The sequence below is a fragment of the Lycorma delicatula genome, chromosome 4, assembly GCF_047948215.1.
Source record: "Lycorma delicatula isolate Av1 chromosome 4, ASM4794821v1, whole genome shotgun sequence".
Taxonomy (NCBI): Eukaryota; Metazoa; Arthropoda; class Insecta; order Hemiptera; family Fulgoridae; genus Lycorma; species Lycorma delicatula.
Genome location: NC_134458.1, coordinates 44,767,082 through 44,780,602, shown reverse-complemented (window position 1 = coordinate 44,780,602; position 13,521 = coordinate 44,767,082). Strand labels below are relative to the sequence as shown.

Genomic DNA, 13,521 nt, shown 5'->3' with positions numbered 1-13,521 from the left:
ATACCTCTTCGATATGGTTGCACTTCCGATCTAGCTACTAAACTATAGAAGTGCATATTCCAAGAACATACATATATGATGTTACAGGTGTACAGGTATATGCATGTCAGCACTTCACAACATAAAATAAATTTATTTCAATGACTGAGCTGTAAGAAACTCATCTCTATAGTTTTAATACTTAAAATTGTTTTAATTGAATTTTATAAAACAACTTTCTCACAGCACAGTAAGATCTCTGTGAAAGTAATAAAGAAAGGTGAAAAGCATTATGTGAAAAAAAAACAACTAATTTAAAAAAATTACATCACTGTTATGATGCAAGTTGCTAATATATATATATATATATATATATATATATATATATATATATATATATATGACAAAATAATGAATAATTCTATCTTACCTCTTTTTCTTCATCAACCTCATCTTCTTCATCAGAACCATGCACCGAACTTGCTGGTGTAGTATGACGAGAAGCTGATGGTGAAGGTGGCTCAGAATAAGGGCGGGGATAAGCAAAACTGCTTCTGCGTTCATTGTATTCCTCTTCAAATGATTCTGTATCTGGGAAAACACATTCCATAGCCTTGTGCCTAGCTTGTCTGTAAAACTGAAATCATAATTACCAATCATTACATATGATAAGAAATTAAGCAGGTAGATCATTTTAATTTTTAAATAAACATTAATTTCTTACAGATAATTTTAAGAATATGCAGATTTAAACTAGGTAACATTTACAGTAAAGTAAGAGAAAATATAAAGGTCAAATTTAATAGAATATAATTATAATCAATGCAGCACAATAGTTTAGCATGACTAAATTACCAAGGACAACTGTAAAAATGGATGATAAAACATGCGATAACATTCCAGATATGTTATTATGAGGGCAAGCACTAAAATAGATGTTCATCAGGGTAACTTATCAGTTACTTATGTGTAGCATCTACTCATGTACAACAGACAATTCTCTAAACTTATCTCATATCAATAAGATACAGTTGAGTCATCTACAAAAAGGGTTACAATGAATGGTTCAAAATTTTGAGGGAGGTTATTAATAAACAATAAAAATAGTAAGGGACTGGAAACACTTCCAAGGCAGCCCACATACTAGATCTTGAAATAACGACCTAAATTTTACACTTACAATCTTATCAAAAGTTGAAATTTTAATGACTTGTTTACGCTTGATAAGGTATGACCCAATTGTAATCAGCTCATCTGATACAAAGTTTTTTCATCAGCAAAATATATGCAACTGAATTGAATGCTTTACTGAGACTGCAAAATTAAAAACGGAATTTTTTGTTATTTATGGAATCTAAAATATTTTCAAAAAACTGGGAAATGGCTTTGTCATAAAGAGACATTTTTTCCCAAAACCATAGTGAAAATTTGTTAATATGGTATGCTTTTCAAGTAAAGTTAAAAGTTGATTTTCCATCATTTTTTCAAATACAAGGTCAGTCTGGAAAGTAATGTCATATTTTATTGTGAAGCGACTGTACGTTGCAGTCCGCTCTATCATCCACCAGGATCGGTGGTGGTGTGTCAACTACCAAGCAAGTGCCTGCACAGTTGTCTTTGAGCTCTCAGAGGTGAAGAATGTGTGATTTCGTAAACCTGTTTGATCTCTTGTACAAGTCGCGATGCAGCGCTCACTGAAACAAAGATACTCGATCAAGTTTTGTGCAAAACTTAGCAAGTCTGCAGCGGAAACTTTTCCAGTGGTTCAACAGGCCTTTGGGGATGATGTTTATCACAAAGGCAAATCTATAAATGGTACAAGTCATTTTTAGAAGGCCGTGAAGAGATTGACAACGAAGCCTGCACTGGACGCCCGTCAACCTCTTCAAACGATGAGAATGTGACGCATGTGAATGAACTTTTGCAAACAGACTGTTGAACGAGTGTTTGTTTAATGGCTGACATGTTAAATGTTCCAAAAACTATTGTCCATGAGATTGTGACCAAGGATTTGCACATGAGAAAAGTGTGAGTAAAGCTTGTCTCAAGAATTTTAACAGATGCCAAAAAATCTTGCCAAGTGGAAATTTGTCAAGCTGTTTTGGAAATGTATGAAAATGATCCTCACTTTTTGGACTGTGTTATCATGGGTGATGAAAAATGGATATTCCAGTACGACACCGAAACTAAGAGGCAAAGTGTCGAGTGGCACACCTCGATGTCCCCTTGCCCCAAGAAGACTCAAATGAGCAAATCAAAGATCAAGACCATGCTCATTGTGTTTTTTGACATCAGGGAGATCATCCACCATGAGTTTGTGTCTCCCGGGTCAATCTTTAACTCTAAATTTTATGTACAAGTTCTTTTTTTCATATTTGTAGACATGGTGACATTACTTTCTGGACAGACATTGTACTTTAAAAAATATGGACCATAATGAAATTGGTCTATAATTTTGTAAAATACATGTCAAACCTTTCTTGTGGAAGGGAACAACAGAATAAGTTCTAAGGCAGTAATCAAATACTCTGATGCTGAAAGATAATTTGAATTTGTAAGAGGTATAACAATAGCAACTACGACTTCTTTTAAAATACTAGCAGTAATACCATCAATACCCATGGATATTTGTTCTTAATATTTAAAAATACTTTTTGAACTTTCTGGGTATCAACAGGAAATAGAAATACTGATTCATCAACAAAACTATTCAAGGTGAATGCTTTGTTTGACATGGATCAATATTATTGTTGTTGTTTGAAATACTGGAAAAGAAATTATTAAATTCTGCTGTTATCTGAATACGGACAACTGAAGTCAAGTCCTTTTGTATCTTTGGTGAAGTTATCTGATCTGTTTCATTTTCAAATCCACTTTCACTTTTGTTGACCGCCCACATGGTTTTAGATTTATTGTTTAAATTAAAAATTGATGCTGCATAATTTCTGGTCAACAGATTGTTGAATTTTAATTTTATTAACTCAAATAGAAATACTCTTTTTGTAGTGTTTTCCAAGTATAGGAAAACTCTTTTTATTATTATTTGATCACTCTCATTTTCTATTTTAATTTTAAATAAGGGTAGTTTCTTTATATGCTAATACCCCAGTGTCCATTGATGGTGATTGTCCAACAATTGAGAAAGCTACCTAGTTAAAAATCTAATTAAAAAAAATTTTTTTTTTATATATTTAAAAAATCTTACTGTGACTTACGTGCTGACTCTAAACACACTACAGAAATGTCAACATCACTGATGCCAGTTGCATCTAACCCAGAATGCTTGTTTATTTAATGAATGTTGTACCATTTCTGAAATGCTTAAACCAATTGTAGGTTTGAATCTGACCCATAATTTGTATAATACAATGTTTTGATTCTTCAAGGCAGTCATGTCAGCGATCATGAAACACCACAAAAATACAGTGTACGCAAATGCAGCTTTCCAAGCGATAGACTAGTTCCACATGGGGAGACACCTAGTGATTCATTTCTGTATCAAACTCCTTTTGATAGGAACATTTTTTTTTTTTTTGATTTGATATTTATTTATCTATTTTCTTTAGTAACTACTTAGTGCCCAAATATAGCTGCTTATTAGAGATACAGTTTGTTACTCTGTGAAAAAGCCAACTCTTGTCTTCAACTCAAACTCAGGACATTACAAATGAAAGGAAAATGCCATAAGGTTCATATATGATGATTTAAAATAAAACATCTCATTTCTAAAATAAGTTTTATAGACAATTGACATGTGTATGATTAACTAACTAAACATTAACTCGGACTGTTTAGAGTTAAATCAAAATTTTTCACTAAATCTTCAACTGATAATATACTACTGAACTAGATATAAAAAGTTAAAGGATATCAGATAAACTATCACATTTGCAAAACTTTATAAGTAAATACATTTACTTACAATTCCAAGACTTCTCCAATCTAATAAGTCACTAAGTCTTTCTGTTCTATTACGCTGAATTATTCGCTGCCTGCGATTAAGTCTGCAGAAATCAAACATATACTGTGCAAGCTGTTTAACGGATTCTTCTAGTGATATGTAACGTCTATCAACAACATAAATACCATATGACATAGGATCAGCAATATGTTCTTGCATGAAACACCCAAATCCTGAAACAATATGAGTAATAATGTAATAAATAATTTCTAAGCTTGTTTCAAAGAAATTTATAATTCATATGATAATTTAGAAAATAAAAATCTGTTCTTGATCAATATTAAAAATTTAAATATGAAGGCATTTTTCAATACTATACAAACCTATATAGAACCTCATTTACAAAGACTACCTTTTTCATGTGATGTATTTTGCAATTCTGATTACCTCCCCATAAAAGTTTTTTACTTCATTAGTAAGACTTTATTACAAGGAACTATAACATTTATGCAATACTTTTCATTATCTTGAATGAAGTTAAAATAATAAAAAAATTTGCTATAACTTTTATCATTTTTTGTGTTGTGGAAGTCTGTCAAAAAACGAATATAGAATTAGCAAATAATAGTATTTCAAGAAGGGAATGAACTAACCATCAAGCAATGGATTTACGATCTAAAAATTTGAAAATCTTTTGTGTATAAATCAATGTTATTAATTTAGCTTATGATATTTAATAACAGTTTTTTGTACTGATTTCTAACAATCTTTGGGTAATAATAACTTCATCTTGTATTCTCTCCCTTACTACAAAAAATAGAAATGTAGTCTTTAATTTTTTCAAGGTAGGTTAAAGGTATCCTCTCCTTTTCATGTAACAGATCCGATTCTAAAACATTGGGAGAAACAATTAAACAATATTGCTTATATAACTCTGATGTTATGCTGCTGTACAAGATATGTCTGATTGAAAGCTACGGAACTGTTATTCCCATCATTTTGAAAATGACCTATAATTCCCATAAAGTAAAAGATAATTCCTAACTTTTTATCAGGAATCTGATCATTTAGGTAAAAATCCGAATAAAATAAAAGAGCAATTTCTAAAGAATCCTTAAGAATCTTTAGAAATGAACTGAAAAAAAACGAATCTTTGTTGCTTCAACCAAGCGAACAATTTATAAAGAATCCTTAAGAATCTTTAGAAATGAAATGAAAAAAAAGTAATCTTTGTTGCTTCAACCAAGCGAAGACATCAAATGTTCTTGAAACAGTGAATGCTTAAAAGGAACAAGCATTAAATATTGTCTTGTGGCTTGATATGACAATTTTATTCTCAAAGGGTAGCTGAAAAATTAAAAGAAAAAAAAGAAGATATATGCTAGTTTGGCAATATTTGCACAGTGAGTGTGTAATTATAAATACTGCTGAAGATTGGAAACTTGGATTTCAATCATATTAATGTAAGTATAATTTGTACCATAGGCATTTTTTTCATTGTATTCCATTTAATTAAGATCAATCACTTCCATTAATTTTAAAATTACCTTTGTACATTTCATTATTTACTGCATTATTACATAATTATTAATACTTTAAAGAAAATTAATTAATATTACTATGTATAAATGTATGTATTTACAGATATAAAATAACAGTTTTACTTTATGAAACAGAATCCTTCACTGCCATATTTATGGCAGCAACAATTTCCATTATGCTAAACAAAAACTGGATGTAATCATTGCAATTCTACGTAGTAGCATCATCTATGCACAGCAGCATGAAATGTATAATACAAGGCTTATTCAACCAGTCCCTTGAAAATATGCAAGGGCTGTTTTTTTTTTCAACATCTAATTGTGCATCTAAGTAAATAACAGAAAAGTAAGAGCCAGCTCTGCGCATCGTGCAATTGCACTGACCCCTCACCACAACCTCTGCCATTGCATCAGCCTGAGCCGATCTGCAGGCAACTGAACATAGCTGCTATGATTGAAGTGCTCAATCATAGGTGGGAGCACCTTCAATGATTGAAGGTGCTCCCACCAAATGTGAGTTGCAAAGTACGATACGTTTTCTGCAAGCAAAAGGATGTAGCACTGCTAAAATCCATTGCAGAATGAGTCTAATGTATGGAAATGGTGTAGGAAATTTAAAGAAGGGAGAATGGACACCCATGATGAAGGTAGGCAAAGACGCACGTTTGTCGCTACTGTATGCTTGGTTGAGTGTGTTGATGAATTTATCCATGACAAATGTAGGTTTACGATAACTGAACTTTCTGCAGAAATTTCAAGATCTCAAAAATGTTGAGTGATGATCACAAAATAAAGCAGCCAATGGCGTCAGCCTTCGCTGCATTTCATGATCATCACTAATGCATTTCTCACGTATTATGATAATGGGGGGGAAGAATTTGTAAAGTCCATCATTACTGGTGATGAGACTACGTAACTGCAGATTACCGCAGAAGGAGGGCTAGGTACTTTCATAGTATTAAGTCCTCCAAGCATAATTCCTGGTGCTCCTTCGTTCAGGAGCAAGGGAATAGAGACCCCTGAGGCGTTGTGTATACATCCCTTGGACATAAGCGCAGGAAAGATGTCTTCTTGTCAGCTTTGTCAACTCACAAGGGTGTGGTAATTGATAAGGATCGTGTCCTTAATTTTTTACTGAATGATTTTCTCCCAGATGACACTATGGTGGGTGAGGTTTCATACCACCGGCAGGTCAGGCAGGAAGTCACCATTTTTGAGACCGACTTACAATCTTCTGAGATCACTGAGGTGGAGGTGTGCCAGGTGATCTGTAGTATGGAATGGCACAAGGATCCTGGATATGATTGTATTATAGTGGAGCTCCTTGTCCGAGCACTTCCAGTAGTTCTTGGTCCTCTAACTAGAATATATAATAGGTTGCTCTTCGCAGGCCACTTTTCCATGTGTTGGAAGCATTTGCGTGATGGCGGCTTGGAGGCTTGTAAAGAATGCCCTCAGGGAAGTGCTCTGAGTCCCCTTCTTGTGGATCATAGAATTCAATTCCATGTTGCATTTAAGGTTGCCATGTGGTTGTTGTGTCGTCGCTTATGCTGACGACACGCTGCTACTGATTGAAGGGGATTCGTGTAACTAGGTAGAGTTCTGAGCAGCTCATGCTTGTGAGACACTCCCAACTCTGCAGTCTCACACTTAAGATGATTTTCAGCCCAGAAAAAACCACAATGATGTTGCTTAAGGACTGATTGGCTGTTTCCTGACTGGCTGAATTTGGGTTCAGATGGCTGGTCTCCCCATTTGATATGTTACGGCTCAAAAATACCTGGGTGTTATCTTTGATGAAAATTTTCGGTCCAAGCAACATCTACAGTATGTGGCAAAAAAGGCCACATACTTTAGAGAGTTTAATCGAGGTACTCGATCATGGTAGGATCCCAGGTGGCTAGAGTTCCGGCTTAGGCATTGGATTGGTTTGAGGTAGGTACATTGGAATCATGCCACGGTTATATTGGTGTTGTTTGTGATTATATTTAGGGTTCCTGCTGGTGGGAGTGGTTGCACTGCCGGGGTATGGTAGCCCGTGTAACTGAGGGCATGGCTTCGTTCTGCCAGTGGTGGTTCTAGTTGACTTGGAAATACCATGCGAGACTCCATGATGGGACGGGTGGGGTTGCGGGATTTATCGGCTCCTCACAGACCGGAATGAAGTTATGTTCCCCTTGTTAGTGACCTAAATTGGTCAACTTATTTGGTTGCATGTTTGAATTTCTATTTTGTGTAAAACATAATTTTGATTGGTATGAGTGTAGCACTGATTTAACTTTCAATTCATTCGTTTTCTGAGGCATTCACAGTCACGAACAGTGCTGTCAAATCTGGACTAGGCACAGGGTTTGCACCTAGACCATGGTTTCGGTCACTTACTTTGAGGGAATCATGTTAGGCTGGATGTGAAGATGTCTATTTGAGGCCTACGTGAAGGTGAAATTTGATTTGTTTTTTACTGATGCAAATATTTGTGAAGCAGATATTGGTGGCATCCTGACCGAGGCCTGGCTGATGACTGTGAGATGTAATTAATTAGAGGGTCTAAAGATGATCTCCGGTAAAGCCCCCCATGGCTTGGAATGGAGGGGATGGTGTGGCAACCAGTAATGTCACAAGGTGGTGTCTTCCCCCTATGGGGTTGGGATGGTGATGAGACTTGGATCCAGTATGACAATCCAGAAATCAAAGAACAATCTAAGCAGTGGATGCACGCTTCTTCTCCAAACAAGCCAAAAAATTTCTTCTGTGTTGAGACATACATCTCTGCAAGTCCCGTAGGGTTAAGCTGTAAATATCTTCTGACACAGTTTCTTGTTCTTATCGAATTTCCTCTTCTCTTGTCTAAAGATGATGTGGCTATGGTCTCCATGGTTGTACATAGCAAACTGGGTTTCTATTTTGTAGCGTTCCTTTGATGTTTGTCTCCAGTCTGGATTTTGGTTCCTGTGGTGGATGATAAACATGCATCCACAAAATTTATCATCTCCATCAGTTCTTGTTCTTTTTGCGTTCATCAGTTCCTCCAGTTCCTGGTCGTCTGCTGTGTCCATCAGTCTCGTCTGTTCTTGTTTGTTTATGTTTAGCTTCAGGCGTTTTGACAGTAGAGCTTTTTGTCTTTCGTTTAATGGTCGTTTTCTTTCTTTTATTGGATGGTCCAGCGGTGGGGCTGCGTTGTCTCTGTCTGACATGATGTGTGTTATTATTCTCTTGTATATGAATCTAAATGGAGGAGATATATTTTTCGACTCTAGTATCCCCACTGCTTCTGTTCTCGACTTGGTAATAGCTTCTATCACCGCCTCTTCTGATCTGGTCATATAACAGTTCAGTTCGGCCTTGTTGTATTCATGTTGTCCTTGGTTGATAGTTTGCATCTAAAAATCGTCATTATACTTGTTTTTAGAATAATGTAGCTTGATGTATTCACCAATACCAAGTATATAATTCTCCCAATCTTGCCCACCAGGACTGGAAAATGGAATCCAGGTCCTTCAGCAGATCCGGGGCAAAGCGATGAGAGTGTGCATTCGTTATGATCTATTTTATGTCATTTATTTCTTGGGGTGTGATGACACCACAAGAAGAATCTAAATAAATTGTTGCAAGAACTTTTCCAGCTGTCAGACGGTTTTTGGTCTTCACTGGGCAGCCGTCATCCTTCCTCTGCCACTCCTTAGTTGCAATTTTTGACTCCTGAGTGTAATGATGGTCACATGTCTCATCACATGTGATGATGCGCCTCAGAAAATCTTCCTGTTCTTGCCAAAATTGATTCAGATATCTCTCACAGATCTCCAACCTGACCTGTTTTTGATTTTCAGTCAACCTCAGAACCCATTGAGCACTAATTTTTCTAAAGCCAAGATGATCAGTGATAATGGATTGAGCACTCCCATAGCTGACACTCACTTCTGATGCAATTTCTTCAACAGTGAACCAGTGATCACCTTCGATAAGCTCTTGAACAGCACGGATTGTTTGCTCTAAAACTTGACCTTGGGTGTCAATCATGACTTTCATTTTCTACACATTCTCGTCCGCCCTTAAATTGTCTGGCCCAATATATACTCGGTTCTGAGACAGTGTAGCATCCTCAATCTGTACCTTTAAACGAGTTAAAATTTTCGTGGGTTTAACGCCTTCATTAGTTAAAAAATGTATGATTATACGGTGTGCAACAGACAACGGAATCTCTTGCTCACTCACGGCTATTTTGATGACAGAACTGAGCGGACGAACTAACCAAGCTGGTTCCCCCTCTCTAACACACCGAACATTAACCCCCCACTCCGCCAACCAACTCGGAACTGCTTGCTATGTAGAATAACAAAATTACCATTTAAATTTGATTCACCCTTGTATTACCTAACAGCTTAAATGCTGAGGTTTATTTGCACTTTCTTGAAGAAGAATTGCCACAGCTGCTTGAAGATATACCTCTAGCGATGACATATAAAGTATACTTCCAGCAAGATGACAGGCCTCCCCACTTCTCTTCTGTCGTTTATACTCACTTAAATCATCATTTCCCTACGAAATGGATTCGTCATGGTGGTCCAAATTTCTTGCCACCAAGATTGCCTGATCTAACATCTTTAGATATTTGTGTTTGCGGATGGATGAAAAATATTGTATACAAAACAAAAATACAATCTCATGAGGAATTAATTGTTACATTATGGATGCACCTGAGCAACTTAAGGACAGTCATGAAGAACTAAAAAGAGTAACAATGCAGTACATGCCAAGAAACATGTTGAAAATGATGGGCTCTTTTTTGAACAATTATAAACTGGTACGAATAATGCACTTTGGTCTAGTGTACTGTATCTAAATAAAATTTTAATATTTCTAACCTTTCTTTGTTCTATTCAACTTATCTTACACCATTTTGTTCAAAATTAAATTCTCTTCAAATTTAATTTAAAAGTGTTATGTGTTTATTACCCACTTAACAAGTTATTGTACGTCAAACATAATAAACAGGGTTTTTTAGCCCAGTTTACTGGTTTTCACACCAGATTTCTAAAAAATTACAGCAGATACAGTTGTGGGACTTATTTTATTCACTTACATACATACATACAATACATTTATTCATTTTGTGCATTTATCTATACGATTTTATGAGTAGATGACTTTTTGTGGACTCCTAGAATAGATATGTATGTATTACACATATACATAACTATTTTACTTCTTGTTATTTATAGTGAATTATTATTTATATTGAAAATATGAAAAGAAAAGGAGGTTTTCATAATTAGTTTTTACTTAATTCTTTGGAATGTTTTCATAAATAATACTTTTTTATTTTTATCATTTGGTTGAATTGATGGACTTCTCCAGAATTTCTGTTCTACACTCTCTTAATTTCAAAATTTTTTCCTACTTTGTTTTAAATTACTTGCTTCATGCATTCTAACTTTTAAAATCTCTAGATTTTTTTACTATTCATTACTAAAATAATTAAACCAGGGTACCGTAATACCATGATCTACAAACCTAATTCACCTACTAAGGAGAATTTGCAACTGACTTCTTTGTTTCTTTCTCTTAAAAACCTTTTAATTTTTAATCCAGAAAATCCATTTAATTATCAATATTCTTCTACAAAATCAAATTTCAAAAACCTTAATTCTTTGCTTAATTAGTTTTTTACTGCCCATGTTTTGTTATCATACAGCGCTATACTCCATATAAATATTAAAAAAATGCTAGTATGTGTTTCATTGCTAGTGAATTATTTGTCTCCTTTGAGTAAACCTGTTTTCAATATCTTTCTTACATTCTTCATCCTTAGTATTTTTACTGCATAAATTAATTTTCTTTACTAAGAGTCATATTATTTACTATTTCTAATTCATTTTTAATTTTAGCTTTAATGAATAAATTATTAGCAAATCTTTAACATCTTAATCTTTTCTTCCACGAAAAAAATCCAAATATAACAACTATAAATTCAAAAGAAATTTTACAACTAATTAAAATAATATCTCATAAAAATAATTTAATATTTTATTGGCCAGTAATATTAATTCTACACGTTTTCATTTTCTTAAAAGCTGTAGACTGGAATTCCCTCAAGGAAAATTGCATATGTAAACACAAAAGTCATAACCAGTAAATAAAAATCTCATTCATGAGTCTGACCCACGTTTAATAAATGAATGTGGTGAACCACTTTTATACAACAAGCCCCAAATATACTGCAGTCATAATCTAAATACAAAAAAATATTAGTTTTTAAGTATAATTTATCTTGTTAGAATTGAAAAATAAACAAAAATTGGTGATTACTACTCTCACTCAATTCATTCTGATCCTATATCTCAGAACAGTAAAAGATTTAAAAAAATTAAGAAACTGGAGAATAATATAACATTATACACAGTAACAAGAAGGTATAAGAAAATTATAAGACAATTTGATGTAATTAAAAAGAAAAATTAAATGGTCAGGTAATATACAGTGGGAAAAAGATCTGTTGATGTAAGGCATTAAGGATGAGAGGAAAGTGAAAAAGAACATTAGTGGTAAAAAATTATGATAACAATAAGGAAATGGAATCCATCAGGTATTAAAGGAAATATCAATAACAAAACAGCTAAGACATTATATGTACTAAAGACCTACCTTAAAGTAGGACACCTTATGATTTTGATACAATTTTATAAAGTAATCATGAGATACATCAATTACCAGAGAGATTTGTTGTGATGGATGGAATACCCATTACAGTACATTCTGCTGGAGTGTAACCCCATGGTTCATAGTAACTGGGAAAAACACCTAAATGGCAGCCTCTAACAAACTCTTCATAGTCTAATCCAAACAATGGATTAGTAGAAGAAAGAAATTCTGGATGGAATACCACCTAATGACATAAAAATACAAAATAAGATTATAACTAATGCTCATACCTAATACCTGTCAAAGAAATAATATATGACATAATATGAGTGTGTTGGTGGAAATAATTCATACATGTACAACAAACAGAGTAATACAATTCCTTTACAGAAATTTAAAAAAAATCAAGAATTATTTATTCATTAAAAATATGAATTATTATGATACCTTAACACGATCATGTATTGTGTTGAACATGTGACACCTTCTCACGGATGATAAAACTGGATCATTCCAGTCATCTATAACATTGTGAGTAGTAACTGGAGGAAGGCCATTTCTTTGTAATGCATACAAACACCTTTTCATTTTTACTTTATCTTCTTTAGTTAACAGTTCATCATTATCTGGCATTCGACCACTGTAAAATAAAAATAAAGATAAAATTTTAAACCTAATACAAAGTTTTTAACTTTCACCATTATTCACAACATTGTCTAAGTGAGGTTATATAGAAATGAGATGGTAAAAGGAATATGATAGCATTTATGGTAGCAGTACAAACATTGTGAAACTGATTAAAAATAAGAATTAATAAAAGAAAATATGTAATTATTTGAATAAAACTTAGATAATTTAATGAAAATTATTTTATAAAATATTTATAACATACCTAATTGTAAAACATAATATCTATTTACATTTGGCATAAATAAGTATTATTAAAATTTAAGCTCATAAAATTTATTCTACAACAGAATTTCAGAACAGCAATAAATATGTTAAATAAAGTACAATTTTACAATATTGAAACCAAATAATCAATTTAATTTAAAAAATATACAGAGACTGTTCAGCATGTTTCTACTGAACATATGGTTCGCGTCCTGCTGGTTAGTTAGTACTAATCTCTGCTGCAGGATGTGCTGGCGTCAGTCCGCTACTCAAACGATAGGCGTTCGGATTTATGTAGCTGTGTATTAGCAATGTAATAAGTTTTGTATTATTTATTAAGATTTAACTATATAATTTCATGTGTTTATGGTAATAAGAAGAACTTTGATTTAAAACAAAAAAGAAAATCATCTTTTGGATTGTTGTATTGTTTTCTTTTAACATATTAAAACCATGTTCTATCAGTTCACCTCAATCTAATGTATGAGACACTACAAAATTAAACTCTCTATAATTGCTTGTCAAAAATTTAATATGTTTCAATTAATGCTGAAATATCTTATGTTA

General features: G+C 33.5%; 1 protein-coding gene across 5 annotated transcripts in view; it reads right to left on the bottom strand.

Moving 5' to 3' along the window:
- The window catches only part of Glys (glycogen [starch] synthase), a 61,183-nt gene that overhangs the window by 13,703 nt on the left and 33,959 nt on the right, over positions 1 to 13,521 (bottom strand). For all 5 annotated transcript variants that reach the window (XM_075362820.1, XM_075362819.1, XM_075362817.1 and 2 more), the window contains exons 9-12: positions 12,508 to 12,700; positions 12,130 to 12,304; positions 3,902 to 4,113; positions 410 to 616 (exon numbers count right to left, since the gene is read on the bottom strand). In XM_075362820.1, coding sequence (XP_075218935.1) covers positions 410 to 616; positions 3,902 to 4,113; positions 12,130 to 12,304; positions 12,508 to 12,700 — 787 coding nt within the window. The remainder of the gene's footprint in view (positions 1 to 409; positions 617 to 3,901; positions 4,114 to 12,129; positions 12,305 to 12,507; positions 12,701 to 13,521) is intronic.